The 17,383-nt window shown below is 43.4% G+C and overlaps 1 protein-coding gene across 8 annotated transcripts in view; it reads left to right on the top strand.

Moving 5' to 3' along the window:
• Positions 1-11,196, top strand: part of Neo1 (neogenin 1) — a 167,425-nt gene extending 156,229 nt beyond the window's left edge. For 6 of the 8 annotated variants that reach the window (XM_005369490.3, XM_005369492.3, XM_026777205.1 and 3 more), the window contains 4 exons: positions 2,255-2,413; positions 5,960-6,223; positions 7,792-7,928; positions 8,694-11,196. In XM_005369490.3, coding sequence (XP_005369547.1) covers positions 2,255-2,413; positions 5,960-6,223; positions 7,792-7,928; positions 8,694-8,777 — 644 coding nt within the window. In that variant the 3' untranslated portion in view covers positions 8,778-11,196. The remainder of the gene's footprint in view (positions 1-2,254; positions 2,414-5,959; positions 6,224-7,791; positions 7,929-8,693) is intronic. The other 2 variants (XM_005369494.3, XM_026777206.1) reach the window with 1 other exon arrangement.
• The last annotated feature ends 6,187 nt before the right edge of the window (positions 11,197-17,383 follow it).

The following is a 17,383-nucleotide window of genomic DNA, read 5'->3' as shown; positions in this document are numbered from 1 at the left end:
AAAAAAAACAAAAAATAAATAAATAAACAAAATAAGCAGTTTTTACAAGTAACTTAAGCTTAATGTCCATAGCAGGAAGAATGACTTACACTTGGAATCATACAGGGGAAAAACATATTTTATGTGTTTTAATAGGTTTCCTATATAGATACCTCCAGTTTAAAAAACACAAAAAAAGAATAAATTAATCTACTTCCCTTGTTTTTGTTTTTTACTTATAAGAAGATGGTAATTTGAATGTTCTAAGGGCTCAGTTTCTTCCTGAACTGGCTTATTCCTAAAACTTAAAAAGTCAAACTATTTATTTAATATGTTAAAGAAAAAAGATACAATTCTGATTGCAATCATTTTCTCTCGTTTGTTTTAGTTGGTTGGTTTTGGTTTGGTGAGGAAGAAATACGTATAAATACACAGTAGTATGTAATTTGTACCCAAATAGTTGGGTAGTTGTTAGAATCTTTCATTCAAGAATCTGAAACCCTGGCGGGCAGTGGTAACACACAGCTTTATCCCAGCACTCGGGCAGCAGAGGTAGGAGGATCCCTGTGAGTTTGAGGCCAGCCTGGTCTACAGAGTGAGTTCCAGGACAGCCAGGGCTGCTACATAGAGAAACCATATCTCGAAAAACAAAAAGAGAAAAAAGAAAGGGGAAAAAAAAAGAATCTAAAACAAGGTGCTGGGGTCCACTTGGAGCTTTGAGAGATTCTTTTTGAAACCCACCTAGCAGCTGTGCACCTGGTGCATCCACATACCTTGATCTGAGAAGCTAAGCAGAGCTAGATGGGCTTGCTGGCGTTGGGATGAGGTCAGATCCAAACCCTATGTAGACCCATCAAGTTCTGGTTCAACTAACTTCATTCTATACCAACACATTCACTTTTTATTTATGTATTTGGAAACACTTGAAATATCATTTAAAACAAAGTCCATTCTGGCTTTCTTTCACCATCTGTCCCTAGAATGCTCTCATATTACACATCCTAGGTTAAGCTCTATTTTACTCCTTCCCCCCCAGCCTGAATTGTGGAAAATACTGATTCTTAAGCATCTCACTTTGCAAACTACTTCTCTTGCCCCAGGGGAGATCTTGATCTGAGAATAATGATCACCCTTCTCAGCTAACTTTAATGGTTGTAATTTATTCCCATGGACCTGCTAGAGCCTCTGGAGAAGAAATGCATCTATTCCATAGTCTGGGGTTTCTCTTTCCAAGGTGATGTTGGTAGCCCCACAAAGATCTATGGAGATCCCACAAAACAGAAGATATTTTAATAGGTTCCAAAGTGCTAATGCAGTTTGATTATTAAAATTTATGAAAACCTTGCTTAGAAAAGGAGACAGGGGAATCCCTATGTTCCTTGTCTACCGTACCTGCATGTTTGCCTGTTTGGGCAATGTGCAGCTAGTTACCTTGATCATAAACATTGTTCTTCAGCTGCTCTAAAGCATACCTAAGAAAAATGTATTTTCTGACTCTAGGTGTATTGCTTTTTACTGTTTATATCTCAAGTTAAACAGGAAGCTTTATTAAAGGGCTTTATAGGAATTTCCATATGGAACCTATACAAAACTTTCTTCTTTACCTAAATTGAATCTTTAGTCAGAGAAAGGAAAAGGAAACTAGGAACATCCATTTATGGCTTAAAATGCTAATGGGTAGACTGAGCCCCAGGCTGGACATAGTAAAAAGTGGTGCTGTGCTATTATAATTCATACTTTCATTACTAGATTGAGGTATGATGGTTAAAATTTTTATTTACATTCCTTTTAATATATTAAAGTTGATTAAACAGCTACTTATTAATACCCATTAATCAAGAGTGAATGTCATTTTAATTAATTGTCATTTTAGCAGGACAGAAAAAATAAAAGAAATATTTACTTGTGGTCTTACATTTTACGACATTCAGATAGATACTGTAATAGTTGTGTGATTCATGTTTATAATAGAAGAATTCAGAAATGCAGATAAGGCAAAGAAAAAATACTTCCTTAATCCTAACCCCTGTTCCTGAAAAATTACTCCTGTTAACAGAATATATCTCTCAGACTTTCTTATTCTGTACAGATATAGAATATACCTAGAAATGTGTTCATTTGTTTAGTTAAATATAAAATTGATGACTGATTGTCTAGCCACCTACCACCAAAAAGCCAAAGTAAAGATTTGGTTAAAAGGGAAGTGGGAAGGGTGACTTTTGTATGTGTCTGTGCAAGCATGTTAAGCATCTCTCTGTCTTGTGTTCATTCACAGCTGTGGTTAGTGCCCATCCCATCCATTCCCTCGATAACCCTCACCACCATTTCCACTCCAGCAGCCTCGCTTCTCCAGCCCGCAGCCATCTCCACCACCCAAGCAGCCCATGGCCCATTGGCACATCCATGTCCCTTTCAGACAGGGCCAATTCCACAGGTGAGAGATGAGGATCAAGCCCAGATGTTGAAAGCATTCTAAGAGTTGGCAAGTGGAAATGGGGAAGGACCTGCTGTATATAGAAATTGTCAGTGTTACTTGTTTATCATTACATTTCTGTGATGGATTCAAATTTGTTTTCTGTAAAATCTACTGTATTTTTCTCCCTAAGTTGAAGTACTTACTCAGTGCAATGTGTCATCTTAGTAAAAAGCAGCAGTAACTTGAATTGAGTAAGCTTCTCTTCTTCCAACAAGTCTTGCACCATTGTCCCTTTTTGCAACTTCAATTTTTTTAATTCTACCATTTGAAAGGGAAATGTATTCAGAGGGGCTTTTAGAAACCAGTGGTTGCCTTTGTCTCAGTCACTCTAATGTTAGGGGTATCTGTAGGACAGTCATTAGGTGCAGGTTATTGCCCTATTGACCAGAGTAAGGACAGCATCCAGGAGAGAGCAGGGCCACCTTAGGTTGCCAGTAGACTGAAAATTGGGGGAGGGTGGCACAGCTTCAAAATATAAGAAACTGGAATAACAGTCTTCTGTGTGTCTTAAATGCTTTGCCAGACAAACAATGGAAATCTTAAGACAGAGCTTCATCAGACAGTTTTAAGGAAGAAAGAATGAAAATGAGGAGGAGACAGCAAAAAGAATGGACTGTTTTGATCTTCTAGTTTTAAGCTGCAAATCTTAGTAATATCTTACATGTACCAACTACAATTTTTCATAGTGAGCTCCATTTTTTAAAGAGCCTCAAAACTTAATATTTAGAAGTTTGAGTCACCACTGCTTACATCTCCCTGACCTCAAATTTTGATCAGTCATTAATACGCCCAGAATATCAATGAAGGTCAGAACTTTCAGGGCTGTCTGCAGGACTGTCTAGTGGCTCTCGGTGCTGCACTCTGCCAATGTTGTTTCTGGTTTGGATGGTGCTGCATGAGCCCATGCCTAAATTTGGCCTGCCTACTATCTCCTTCCAAATGTAGGTTTCAGATCTACATTAGGAATATATAGTTATTCCAGCCAGCTGCATGGGAACCAAAGTCTGTCTTGCAGACAAAATGTCATAGAACAGTAAGTGCCAGAATCAACTTTTCAATCCAACCCTGCTCTGAGGAAGACAGTTTTGTGTGCCCAGTCACACTTGCTGTTTTGAAGACTAAGGAATCTGGCCCACACAATCCTCATATAAGGAACTACATGAGTGTATGGCTAGCTCTCCTGGCCTGATGATCCCTCTTCTTCTTTGTCCTGGACTGGAAGTGGCTTGGGAGTTAGAAGACTGGAAGTTCTCACCAATCTCATCCAAGTATTCTACTCTTGTTGGTAAAGTTCTCTTCTATATATATGTTGGGACAGAAAGTGCTCTGGGAAAATAGGGAGAAAAATAAAAAATAGACCCAGTTTCTAAAAGTGATTCAAGTTCTCCTGCTTTGTATTTCCCCAAGACTTTATGTCAGTTGAGCTTAGACTGCTATTTTCATAGCCTTGGGTTTGAAACTTGTACAGAACTGGAGCCCTGCCAAGTAGTTCCTGCTCTAGGGACATTTGCTACTACTTACCATGGGGAGAGCACTTTCTGTTTGACCATTGTGAATTTTGTGTGTTTTTAAACAGCTCTGGAAAGTAAGGACTCTTCACCAAAGCAGAAGTTTTACAGAGCCTTGTATTTTAGTTAGAACTTAGTGTCTTAGTAGGTCCAAATGATACTGTGTGAGAGAGCATCCTCCTGAGAACGCAGTGTGCTGGTGCCCTGCTCTGGAGGATACATGGCAGCCCCAGTCTTTGGCAGTAGCTAGTCAGTGACTCATGCAAGCAACTGAGCTTTCCTTTCTTATTTTCCTGCCATCTCTTTGTTAAAGATAATTGAGGTAGTTAGGCCTCTGTACACAGAGCTGACCTATCATATTTTCTGTTATCTTGTGATATGGTCAGAACTTAGACCCATTTCTCTCTCACAGCCTCTTATTTTCCTTGCTAACCAGCTTCTACCAGTGCCTGGATCACAGATGGTGACCAGCAGCTTCCCAGCCACAGTGATAGCTGACTTGAACTAGCTGAGAAGTGGCCTCCTTAGCATATCCTTTAGAGGATGAGAAGTGTCTAAACCTGGCAAGATTGTTCTAGCCCACTTGGAGTAGCAGTGGGAAACAACACATGAGTGTCCATCCTCACCTACGTTAAAGAGGTGGTCTGTCCTGTCTCCTGAGAGCCTAAGGAAACAGACTGCTTTTTCACAAAGGCAAGGGAGTATGTTAGATTGCTGCAGATGGCTTCTGTATTGTTTTTAAGACTGAGAACTCATAAAAATCAGAGAAAAAAAAAAACCTTCAGACTATCTGTTGCAGCCTGTTGCCCAGACTGGTCTCCTTGCCTCTTTTCTGGATGTGATGGTGGTTCTGCCCTGTTCACTTTATATGAAAATCTTCCTCAGTCCCTGGCATTGCTGTTTCTGCTTTGCAGAAAGAGACAAGTGACTTTAGGTATAGAAAGACAAGAAGTAGGTAGGGATTCAGAACCTGAGCCTGGGAGTTAGAACAGGGACTCAAGCTCTACTCTGTTGGGCCTTACTATGGGTAACCTGCTTACTTACCCTCCCGGTACCTCCCAAGTTACTCTGAGGAATAAATATAAAGTGCTTAGCATAGAATAAATGCTCAGTGATCTACAGAACGATCCTCTCTGTTAAGGCCCTATGTTTCAGATCTTTTTATACATCTCATTTAATACTCAATGAATTATGTGTTTGTCTCCCTGTTTTATAGATGAAACTAAGACTCAGCAGTTCAGTGACTTTGCCATATTCACTCATCTAGTATTCCCAGAGTAGAGTATAGGACTGGCTGACTCCAGAGCTGGTGCTCTTCCTGCCACTGTGCTGCTCTCAGGACACTTCTCCCTCTTTGTACTGCTGAAGTTATTGCCTTGTTCTTCCTGAGTCTTCCCTTCTCCAGGCTGACCCTTCCTTTTCCCTTTGGATAAACATACCATTCATTTGAAATAATCTCCAGCTGTATGTAGACCCCTAGGCTACTGTGAAGCTTTATTGTTGTGTGCCAAAACCATTCACATTGGTGATGACTGTGCAGTGTCTGAGCACTGGCCTTGTCTGCAGATACCACCAAACCCTTGTTGGCAAAGTTAATTCCTACCAGGTATGATCCAGCCTTTATTACTAGACATGGTTGTCTATGAAAGGCTAGTTTAATTTCTAAGACTGTCAATTGGTGAATGAAATTTGAAAATTTCTCTACACTAGTCTTAGGAGCCTTCATATGAACTTCATAATAAGTCCTTTACATCTACAAACTTAGAACTACCTAAGTAAGTGAAAAAATTGAAACAGCTGGTTGAAACAAGATTGTTTTAGAATTCTTAGATTAGGCCATCCATTCTTAGCCTTGGCAGTAGTCCTGACCCACGTGTCTTTGGACTAGCACTGATTTCTTCAAGCACTTATTGAACAGGTTTAGGGAATCCCTTGGATCCCTAATCTGTGTATTTAATAGTAAAGAAATACTAACGTTTATGCTTTCTTGCTATAGAATCTGTTCGAAATACCCCCAGCACAGACACCATGCCAGCCTCCTCATCTCAAACATGCTGCACTGATCACCAGGATCCTGAAGGTGCTACCAGCTCCTCTTACTTGGCCAGCTCCCAAGAGGAAGACTCAGGCCAGAGCCTTCCCACAGCCCACGTTCGCCCTTCCCATCCATTAAAAAGCTTTGCTGTGCCAGCAATCCCACCCCCAGGACCTCCTATCTATGATCCTGCATTGCCAAGCACACCATTACTGTCCCAGCAAGGTGAGTGACGAGAGCAGCACTGCTGAGACCCTTTGGCTCGGGTTTAGGGTAGAAGTCTCTCCCCACACCCCTTTTTTACTCGGGTTTAGGGTAGAAGTCTCTCCCCACACCCCTTTCTTAAAGAAAAGAGAAGCAAATACCCTCCAGGTTTTCCTAGCAACTTAGAGAATCTGTATGTCATCGCCTCCCTTTTGGAAATATGTATGAGCATAAGGTTTTGGTGGGAGGAGCTGAATTTTTAACTGTTTTCCATGTAGACGCCTTAGTGTTAAAAATCCAGTGACACAGGTTTGAGCAACAGAGCTGGTCTGTATAGGCCCCTGAAATCACCTTACTCTAAAAGATACTACAGGCTAAAGAAGGGCCAGGAGGTCAGGGCTGAAAACCAGGAGTCTCAAGATAGGGAGCGCTCATTGCCGTACTTCATAGCTCAGCCACAGACTGGCCATTGCTTATTGTGGTCTGTTATAACAAGTCTGTGGTTCTCAAATTTTTTAGTCTCAAAACCTTTTCATCTCAAAAGCTACAGAGAACACAAAATAACCTTTTCTGCATATGGAGTGTGTCAGTATTTAGCACTAGGAACTAAAACATTTTTCAGTATTTAATTAATTCATTTAAAAGATAAATAGCGCATTTTGGGGGAACCGATGTCATTGTCTTAGAGTTTCTCTAACATTGTTAGTACTAATTTGATGGAAGGCAACTGGATTCTCATATCAGCTCCTACATTCAGTCTGCTGTAATCCATTGTTTTGTTTGTTAAAAATCCATGTTACATGTTAAAAGGGTCCCAAGGATTTAAGTAAACACTCACTGATACAGAACAGATGCTGCCATGATCCAGCTGCTGATCCAACTGCTCCTTCCTCTGGCCCCACCACCTGAGCAAGCGAGCAAGCAAGTGTAGAGTGAGAGAGCCCTCCCCTCAGCTTTTAAGCAGTTGTGTATGCAGACAAGAGCATACTTTATGGCTTGTAACCCCCAGAAGCCACTAAAGGAGTTGAAATCGCACAACAGATCTGCCCTCATAGACAGTAGTCAGCAAGCAGCAGCGTACTCCTGCCGCCTTTCAGACACTTACAGACATTCTCTCTTGGAAAGAGGGACTTCTGTTTTTCCCAGACTGGTCTAGAATTCTCAGTCTCTTGTCTCAGTGTCAGGATTTCAGACACTTGGTATTTTCTGATATGATGGAAAATGTGATAAGCTGTAGTTCCTTAAAGGTTGGTTTAGACTACGCAACCTGCATCAACCATGGACTCCACACTCCATTCCACTAGGTGGTTTTGATCTGGCTTGCACTTCAGATGTATAATACTGAGACAACACATTGGACATTTGGAAGAAAACTCTACAAATATTCACATATTCCTTGCATATAAGTTTTCTAAAGGCAGTGGGAGTTTTCTCTGGCCTCTTGGAGACCCTAGAACTCTCCTTCCATCTTGCTCCAATAACTTTTCAGAGCAGGATCCTGTGTGCTTCCTTCATATTGACCACTAGTGGACTTCTGAGGTCTGAGGTGCAACCTTAGCCATAACCTGATAATGCCCTTTACCCCTCAGCTCTGAACCACCACATTCACTCAGTCAAAACAGCCTCCATCGGGACTTTAGGAAGGAGCCGGCCTCCTATGCCAGTGGTTGTTCCCAGTGCCCCCGAAGTACAGGAGACCACCAGGATGCTGGAAGACTCTGAGAGTGTAAGTTCATGGGGCCCTCAGCTTAGCCAGGATGACCCAAGGGGACTGCTTGCATGCTTTTGACTGACAGTACTGTTTTGTGGGCTCAGGTCTTTGCCACCCATAGTTGTAAAGCCATTTAATCACCCATTGGGCAGGTGTCCTTGGGGCATCCCCACATTCTGTGGGAATATGCTATGGGTTTGGTTTGATTTCATACCTACTCTGGTAGGTCTTAAAGTACCTTATCGTCCCATCACGGGTAGTCATGCACATCTTTCAGTTCTGTCCCCACTACTTGGTCCCTTCTCATTGTGAACCACACATGTCCCTTCACCCCTGAGCTCTCCACTCTGTGCCTTTACTGAGGAGGATACTGGAAGAGGAAGTACTTAAGACTGTTTTCAAATCCCAGTAAACACATCTGCATTTCTAGATATGGGGTTCTTGAAAGAGAATGCTTAAGCCCAGAGATGCCAGGGCACACAGACTGTATTGATCTGGTAGAAATCTAGAAGAGAAAAACAATAGGGCCTCTGCTTTGTGAGGACATTGTGGGCTGAGGGGTGTGTGTATGTCGGGAGAAAGGCATTGTGAATTGTCAAGAAATGCTATCTTTCTTAATGGCCTTGAGTATATCCTGCTGCTTCTGACTTTGTTGAGCTATCCTGGTTTCAGTAGGCCAGCTTCCCAGGGCAGCTTTGACCAGTCCACTTGGTACTCTGGGCTTTCCTTTCTGGACAGCTCTTCAGGTAGTTCCCAGTAATGGTGTTCTCCCTTCTGTAGAGCTATGAACCAGATGAGCTGACCAAAGAGATGGCCCACCTGGAAGGACTAATGAAGGACCTAAATGCCATCACAACAGCTTGATGACCTTCACCTGGACATGACTCCAAGACTGAGTCTAGAAGCTTGGAACTTAACCTTGAAAACAAGGAATTGTACAGAGTACGAGAGGACAGCACTTGAGAGCAGGAGCCAGAAGACCAGCCAGTGCCTCCACATGGGGCTGGCTCCAGGCACAGCCACCTGCCTTCTCCTGGTCAGCCTGGATGACGCTTTTGTTGAGGCAGCTTCCCTTTGCCTGCTGATAGTCTGCAGGACTGGGCACCATGGGCCAAAATTTTGTGTCCAGGGAAGAGGCAAGAAGTGCAACCTGCCTTTCACTTCGTGGTCAGTGGCTGTGTCTTCGTGCTGCAACTGCATCACGTTTATGGAGTGTAGACATTGGCATTTATATGTACAATTTTGTGTCCTATTTTATTTTATCTTAAAACACTATCAAAAGCCAAGGAAGTCTGTGATGTTCTCCGCAAGCAGTTGACGCTTGATTGCTGGTTCCAGTTACTTATGGAAAGTCATTGACAGTGGGGTTGACACCATTGACAGGGGTTGACTTGTTTGGGGTTTTGTTTTTATTTTTTTAATTCTGAGATGTTGCATCCTCTGCCAGCTGTTAATCCATCACTTTGGGGTTGGGGGACGTTGCATTGCTGTTTGTAAGCTTTTTTATTATTTTTTTATTGTAATTATTAAAGGCCTGACTTTCTCCTCTCATCACTGTGAGATTACAGATCTATTTGAATGAAATGTAACATTGAAAAGACTTGTTTGTTGCTTTCTGTGCAGATTCAGTATTGGGGTGGGGTTGGGGATTGGGACTAGGAAATGGAGGGGCTGCTTAGGTCCTATGAATGTTTCTGTCGTTGTACATTGTTCAGAAGCCTGCAGAGAATGGAAGCAGCATCTTTAGTGTCCTTTCCTGGCATGTCCATCTTCGTGTCACTACATAGCAACTGGAGTTTTGTTTGGATCTGGTTATAAATTCTTGTACGGTGGGTGGTTTTGATGATTTAGCTGCCTTGGTGTCTTGGTCATTCCTTTTGGAATGTCCACACTGAGGGCCCCAGTGATGTTTTTAGTTACTTGAGTGATGCCAAGTAGAACCAGAGCCTGACTGCTCTGAGAAATCAGAAAGCACAGGGTGGAAACTCCTTTGTGCTGCTGTCATTGGTTCTGCTTGGAAGGTTGGAAGTTAAGGAAGGAGCTTGGGTTTCTATTCCAAATAGGACTCCTGCTTCTCAGGAGTCCTCAGCCAGGAAGCTCTCGTTTCTGCATTGCAGAGGCTCTCCTGAAAAGCATCAATCAGGATGGAGCAGGATGGTGTGGTGCCCATGGGGCTTCCTCACATGTTTCGGAACGTGATTCTGCAAGGAGCAGAGGACAGGGTGGAGAGAGGGTCAGTGGAAGTGGTCACCTCCCCATCCCAGCAGATCAGCCAAACCCCAGTTAGGATGAGGCAATGGGAGATTCCAGATGTGCTGAGGATGTAGCCACACACAGAAGCCTTTGCCTTTGCAGAGTTATTGTCTTTTTCTTTAAAGAGGTAAAAAGCCGAGGTGTGTGTTTGGTTTTGTTTTTTAATGTTAATATATAATGAAAAGTATAAAACTAACCCTTAGGCATCTTCTTCCCCAACAAATCCTGGAAGACCGTATAGAAAGTAAGTTGGGCTTGGGCTTTATAGCCAGTGAGATTATTATTCAGACCACCGGTGGATTCCCTAGCCTACCTACCCTTGAACGTGGGTTATTTTACCCTTTTTACTTTTTAACAAGGTGAACTCTTTGGGGGTGGGAGGGATATCTAACTCCTGCTGCTTTTCTAGCTGGTCACAGGATGGCACCAGGAAGGGTTCTGGGACAACCAGTGTGCTTTGACTGTCCTACAGAAAGCAGTCAGCATTCTGGCCACCTGGAGACTGGATTCCTCAGAAACTGTCTAGCCTTTGCCCACAGAACACTTTAGATGTTTAGGGCATTCCTTCCCGTGAACCCCAACACTTCTGTACCTCAGGGCCTTGGTACCTGGATACTGCCACAGAATTGCAATGGGGTGGTGGGGGAGGGACATATTTTTTAAAAAAGTAACTTAAAAGTTGGGGGATTTTTTTAACTTCAGAAAATGCAAAGCTATTCTGTATTACACCATTTCACAATTTCATACATGTCTTATATTTTCCTGTGATTCTGGAAACTAAACCATTGTGTGTCTTGTGTCCTAGTTGAGCTGTAGCTCAGCAGCTTCCTTCGGGAGGGTGTGGAACAAATGTGTCTGTTGCCTTGCCGTCTGCTCAAGGGGCCTGGAGGACTGCTGGGACTGGGTTCTGTACACACTTGTTTGGCCTTTTCTGTAGTTGATGCTGTAAAAACTCTATGGCTTTTTAAAAAACAATTTCATGTTTTTATTTAGTATTGGAAATCCAATACACTTTTTTAATCCAATCAAACTGTTGTCTGGTCAAAAAGTTCTTTCCCTTAAAATGACTTTGGGGTCCCCTATTCCTAACTTCCAGTTACCTCCCTGTGGCTCTAACTACTGAGGGGGCCCCTGGTCCTAGCCTCCAGTAACCTTCCTATGGCTCTAACTGCTTTGGGGGCCCCTGTTCCTAGCCTCCAGTAACCTCTCTGTGACTCTAACTGCTGTAAAGACAGGAGTTGGAAATGACAGCCTGGAGAGGGGTAGCAAGTGATCCAAGAAGTATCTGACTACCAGCCCCAAAGATGTGTCTTGTTCCTATCACCTTCCTGCTGCTGCCACCCTGAGGGACTAGGTAGCCTGAAGAATGACAGATGACATCAAAAGCACCCTGAATTATACAGCACCGGCTGAGCTGGTTTTCCTTGCTGGAGAGACTGCATTCCCTGTGTAAGATCCCTTGTACTCCAGACCTGGAATAGTGCCCCCTGCCATCTGTTAACCCCTGTATCTATCTGCTCTGCTGCCGTCTTGTTCTTGGAAACCTAGATAGCACCTACCATCCCATTAGTGGTGTTGGGTTGGCCTCAGGATAAAGTCTGAGCCCCCAAAGCTCCAAGAATGCTTGTCTGCCCTCACCTCTGGTCCAGTAACAGATACACTGCTATACCAGCATGAGAAAGCTGCCTGCATGGTTGTCTCCTCCACAGCCATCCCTTTTCAGCCCCATCGATCACCTGAGCTATCCCCTCTGCATCCCTAGATGGCACTCTTGGCACATTTTCCAGTGCTGGCTCTGTGAGTCTTTCTGCAGGCATGTGGTCTCAATACAGCCAAGAATTTCTCACTGCTTTCTGACTGCCTCGGGCTAGATGCAGCCTCTGACAACAGCAGATGCCTTTCTCTTGGATGAGTGGACAAGCAGCCCTAAAGATAAGGTCTGGGGCCAGCTGGAAGGCTTCACTCCATAGCTCCTCCATACCTTGCAGGGACCCTAATTGGTCATTAGTGTTGTAGTACCTGGTCCCTCCCACTTGAGCACCTTTGCCCATTTGAACCCCTAGAGTGCCCTTGAAAGGTAAGCTGTCTGCCTTGCAGAGTCCTAAGAAATAATGCTGGTCCCACAACTTTGTTCTGAGCTCTCAAGACTGGCTCCAAGTTGAACAGCATGGACAAGGCTCTGGAAAAAGAAAAAGAGGAAAAGAAACAAAGAAGGGCTTCCCTGATCCATCAGTCATCCTCTCACAGTTTTGGCCACCTTCCTGCCAGGAATAGGAAGTACCATCTGGAAAGACTAGAGAGTATCGAGCCACCAAATGGTTGGTTATGGCCATGTAGACAAGCAGGAAGCCAAGAGGAGCCACCTCTGACTACACTAAAAATCCCAACAAGTGCCATACTTACAACCTTAGGTTTCTAGCAGCCAGTGAAAAGAAATCCTGGGGTAGTAGGGGAAGAGGTATGAGATATTAACTGAAGGGAAATGTTCTAGTTTCCTTCTGCTGCTATAATAAAAACACTGACCAAAAGCAACTTAGGGGAGGAAAGGGTTTGTTGGGCTTACAATTCCTAGTCCCAACCCATCATGAGAGAAGTCTAAGCAGACCTGCTTACTATTTCACAGCATTATCTTCAAGCAAGGAACTTGCTTCACCTGCAGGGAAGTAAAGAAGCATGAAAGATGCTGATCGCTGACTGGCTCCCAGGCCAGCTTATCCTCAGCTAGTTTCTTAGACAGTTGAGGACCACCTGCCTAGGAATAATGCCAACCTGCAGTTAGCTGGGCATTCCTATAAAAATATGACAGTCCCCCATAGACTTGCCTGCTGGCCAATCTGATCTAGACAATTCCTCCTCCATGGAAACTCAATGCCATGTCAAGTTGACAGTTAAAATCAACAAGGGCATAAAATAATACTTTAAACTCTCCATGCTATGTAATAGTGGAATAAAATGCTATTGAGGTGGCTCAGCAGTTAAAAGCACTGGCTATTCTGGAGGACTCGGGTTCACTTCCCAGCACCCACATGGAGGCTCACAACTCTGTAACTCCAGTTCCAGGGTACCTAACACCTTCATACAGATATACATGCAGGCAAAATACCAATACACATAAATCTTTAAAAAAAAAATATCACTACACTTAAGCCCAGTAGCTAATGTTCATGTTAATGTGTCCTTTACCCAACTTTCATTTTGGAAATGAAAGATCTAGAGCTGAATAGTTTCTACATTTCAGAGAAAGAGTAACTTGAAATTTCCTTAATTATGGGCCTGGAAGACTATACCTTTAAGAAGACTAGGGATGGTGCTCCTAAGAGGGGGAATCAAGAAAAAAATGGCTTGAGGCATCTGGAAGAGCTTTGTAAAGTGAGAGAGAATCTGTGGTGTGTCCCAATGCTATTTGACCTTGTATGAAGTAGTTGCCTTGAAACTCCCCAGTCTTAAGTAACAGTTGCTCTGGGCACAAGGCACCACCCAAATTGAGATTGGAGCGTCTAGACAACGAGAAGATGAGCATCAAAGAGCTTGGCATGGTGTGAGTGACCCATAAATAGAATGGGCTCTCTGAAAGCCAGACCTTCAGTTCAGAGTGAAGCTAAGAAATCCATGGTATCAAGAGGCAGCTCAAGACCTGTGGTCAGAACAGTTAGACCCTGGCCAGCAGTGTCCAAGTCCTAAAAGGTCCTGGACTATGGCAGACCTCAGGATCCTAGAGCAGAGCTCCTGTCACATGGCTGCTAGGTACGTGCACTCTCTGAACACCTCTTGTCAATGGGAATGTGGAAACGACTTTAAGCTCTCCACACCACACTTCAGCTCATTGCTCAGCCAGTTGTCAGCCCTACCTCCCAAATGTCCCCCAGAGTGCCACTTTCTTGTCTGTTAAGCAATCTGGTGATGACCCTTAACAGCAGGTCAATATCTTTTCTAACTCTTAAGTTCTGTCTCCCTTGCTCAACATCATGCAGTGGCCTGCAGAATAGCTCTGTGTGACCCACCTGGCCTCTTCCCATCCCTTCTCCTATGTGGCCTGGCCACAGAGCAGACTGCCTCTGCATAACAAACCTGTGTGGCCTTCTTCCTCTCTTCACCTCACCACTGGCTCCCTATCAGTAGCTGTGTGTTCATCTTTAACCAGTCCCCTAACCATTCTTTTTTGTTTCAGTTTTTGTTTTGTTTCTTCCAATACTTAATGCCCTCCTTAAGGACTGACTGTGTGTTTGGATTCTCGACCTTGGTGCCTAACACACTGTAGGTTTTTACTAAATGAGTTTCCCCTATGAGAATGGTAAGACCAGGAGTCAGAGAGCTAATGCATCCTGACCCAGTGCTGAGGGAACTTGTCACAGCTCAAGCTCTTACTGAAAGGGTGCACATCCTTAGGAAGGCTTTGCAGAAGAAGCATGCCTGGGCTGAGTTAGAGGTGTCAGAAGAGAACCTAAAAAACAGAAGTCAGGCAGGTAGGTACTTGACTTTACGTAGACGCCTGAAAGAGGGCAGCTCCTAGGCATCCCGTGTCAGGCCTATGCTCAGACTCCTGACACTGGGGTCAATGCTGGAACTCCAGCAGGCCAGTGCAGAGGCTGAGGTGGGTGCACAGATCTGGTTAGAGAGAGTAAGCTGGTTTCATCCACCCACAGAGTGCTTTCTGGAATACTCAAGGACACAAGACTGGATCCAGTCAAGATACATATGGCAGATCAGATGCTGCAGGCTGGGGGTCAACCTAGTAAATTAAGGATAAAGTAGGTACCTTTCATGATCTCAAAAACAAGTCCTGAGGTTGGGGAGATGGCTCAGTAAGTACAGTACCCAAGTTCAAATCCTCAGAACCCACATAAAGCTAAGCAGGTAGCACATGCTTGTAATTGCAGTACTTCAGTGAGATAGAGATGGGGTTCCCCCAAAACTCATGGCCTAGTTAGCCTGACATATACTGCAGCAAACTACAAAGAAACCCTGTCTAAGGAGGACTAATGGAACCAATCAAAGACCCGGATATTAATCCACACACCTTCAAACACCTGATTTTTGACAAAGAAGCAAAAAAAAAAAAATTAAGTGGATAAAAGAAAGCATATTTAACAAATGGTGCTGGCATAACTTGATATCAACATGTAGAAGAATGAAAATAGATCCATATCTATCACCATGCACAAAACTCAAGTCCAAATGGATCAAACACCTCAACATAAAGCCAGCCACACTGAACCTCATAGAAGAGAAAGTGGGACGTACACTTGAATGCATTGGCACAGAGAACCACTTTCTAAATAGAACACTAGTAGCAAAGGCACTGAGAGAAACAATTAATAAATGGGACCTCTTGAAACTGAAAAGCTTCTGTAAAGCAAAGGACATGGTCAACAAATCAAAATGACAGTCTACAGAATGGGAAAAGATCTTCACCAACCCCACATCAGACAGAGGTCTGATCTCCAAAATATACAAAGAACTCAAGAAATTGGTTATCAAAAGAACAAATAATCCAATTTAAAAAAATGGGATACAGACCTAAACAAAGAACTCTCAACAGAGGAATCTAAAGTAGCTGAAAGACACTTAAGGAAATGCTCAACATCCTTAGTCATCAGAGAAATGCAAATCAAAACAACTCTGAGATTCCATCTTACACCTGTAAGAATGGCCAAGATCAAAATCACTGATAACAACTTAATTGGATATGGGGTAAAGGAAATACTCCTGCATTGTTGGTGGGAGTGCAAGCTGGTTCAGGCCCTTGGATATCAGTATGACGATTTCTCAGAAAATTAGGAAACAACCTTCCTCAAGACCCAGTAATACCACTTTTGGGTATATATCCAAAGGATGCTCTATTGTGCCACAAGGACATGTGCTCAACTATGTTCAGAACATCATTGTTTGCCATAGCCAGAACCTGGAAACAACCTAAATGCCCCTCGACCAACGAATGGATAAGGAAAATGTGATACAATGGAGTATTACACAGAAGAAAAAAATAACGACATCTTGAAATTTGCAGGCAAATGGATAGAGCTAGAAAAAATCATATTGAATGAGGTAACCCAGATCCAGAAAGACAATTATCATATGTACTCACTCATAAGTGGTTTTTAAACATAAAGCAAAGAAAAACCAGCCTACAAATCACAATCCCAGAGAACCTAGACAACAAAGAGGACACTAAGAGAGACATACATGGATCTAATCTACATAGGAAGTAGAAAAAGACAAGATCTCCTGGGTAAATTGGGAGCATGGGAACCATGGGAGAGGGTTGAAGGGGAGGGGAGAGATAGGGAGGGAAACAGAGAAAAATGTAGAGTTTGATAAAAAGTCTATAAAAGAAAAGAGACCCTGTCTAACAGGTGGAAAGGTGAGACTGGACGCCCAAAGTTCTCCAGTCTCCGTGCTCTGTCCTCACAACTGCGCACAGCCACACAAGGGTCTTGCTGAGAATTCTTGGTAATGTATAGCTTCCTGAAAGAGGACAGGAGAGCTGGAATTCTTGATGGCAAAATGACAGCGCAGGCTCCATAGACAAGGTTACCTGGGAGAGGTCAGGCAGAAGAAACTGCTTATGAGCATTCTAGACTAACACAGAAGGAAAGCTAGCTGGAACTAGAGCCAAGCAGAACATGGAGTGGCCATGTGATAGGAAGAAAGGAATATTTTGGGCCAGTCAGAACAGGTTTTTCTCACCCAAAACTCTAGGAATTATACACTGTTTGCAGATCCTCCTGCAGCCTACAGATACAGTGCAGCATACGCTGAAGAGGCCCCATGAGTTAGACAGTCTGTTGCTGAGTTGTTCCCAGCCCAGAGGAGGGCACGGGTACTTCACAGCAGAAATCGCCACCCAGCATGGAACATGCTGAGACCTGAGCAACGGCCTGGCAAAGAACGGCTTCTCCAGCCCTGACCGGAGGTTTAGGGGTCATGAAGCAGCTTAGCAGAATGATCTAACCCACTCAAGAAGGAACAGCTTCTTTCAGGACTGTTTGGACCAGATCTGAAAAGAAAACAAACAAACAAAAAAATCAGGCAACTGGATAAATTACAACAGAAATGTTTTTAAGCGATTTTTTTCTAAAGAGAGTAAGGGCTAATTCTAATGAAGGAAGAGAGAGTGAGACCTTTCTCTCTTACCGTTGTTTCTGAATCCCATGTGTGGCAAGGTGTCTGCCGTGTGTGTGTGTGTGTGTGTGTGTGTGTGTGTGTGTGTGTGTGTG

The sequence above is a fragment of the Microtus ochrogaster genome, unplaced genomic scaffold (genome assembly GCF_000317375.1).
Source record: "Microtus ochrogaster isolate Prairie Vole_2 unplaced genomic scaffold, MicOch1.0 UNK49, whole genome shotgun sequence".
NCBI lineage: Eukaryota > Metazoa > Chordata > Mammalia > Rodentia > Cricetidae > Microtus > Microtus ochrogaster.
The sequence above is the reverse complement of the archived record's forward strand: the minus strand, read 5'-3'. Positions and strand labels throughout refer to the sequence as shown.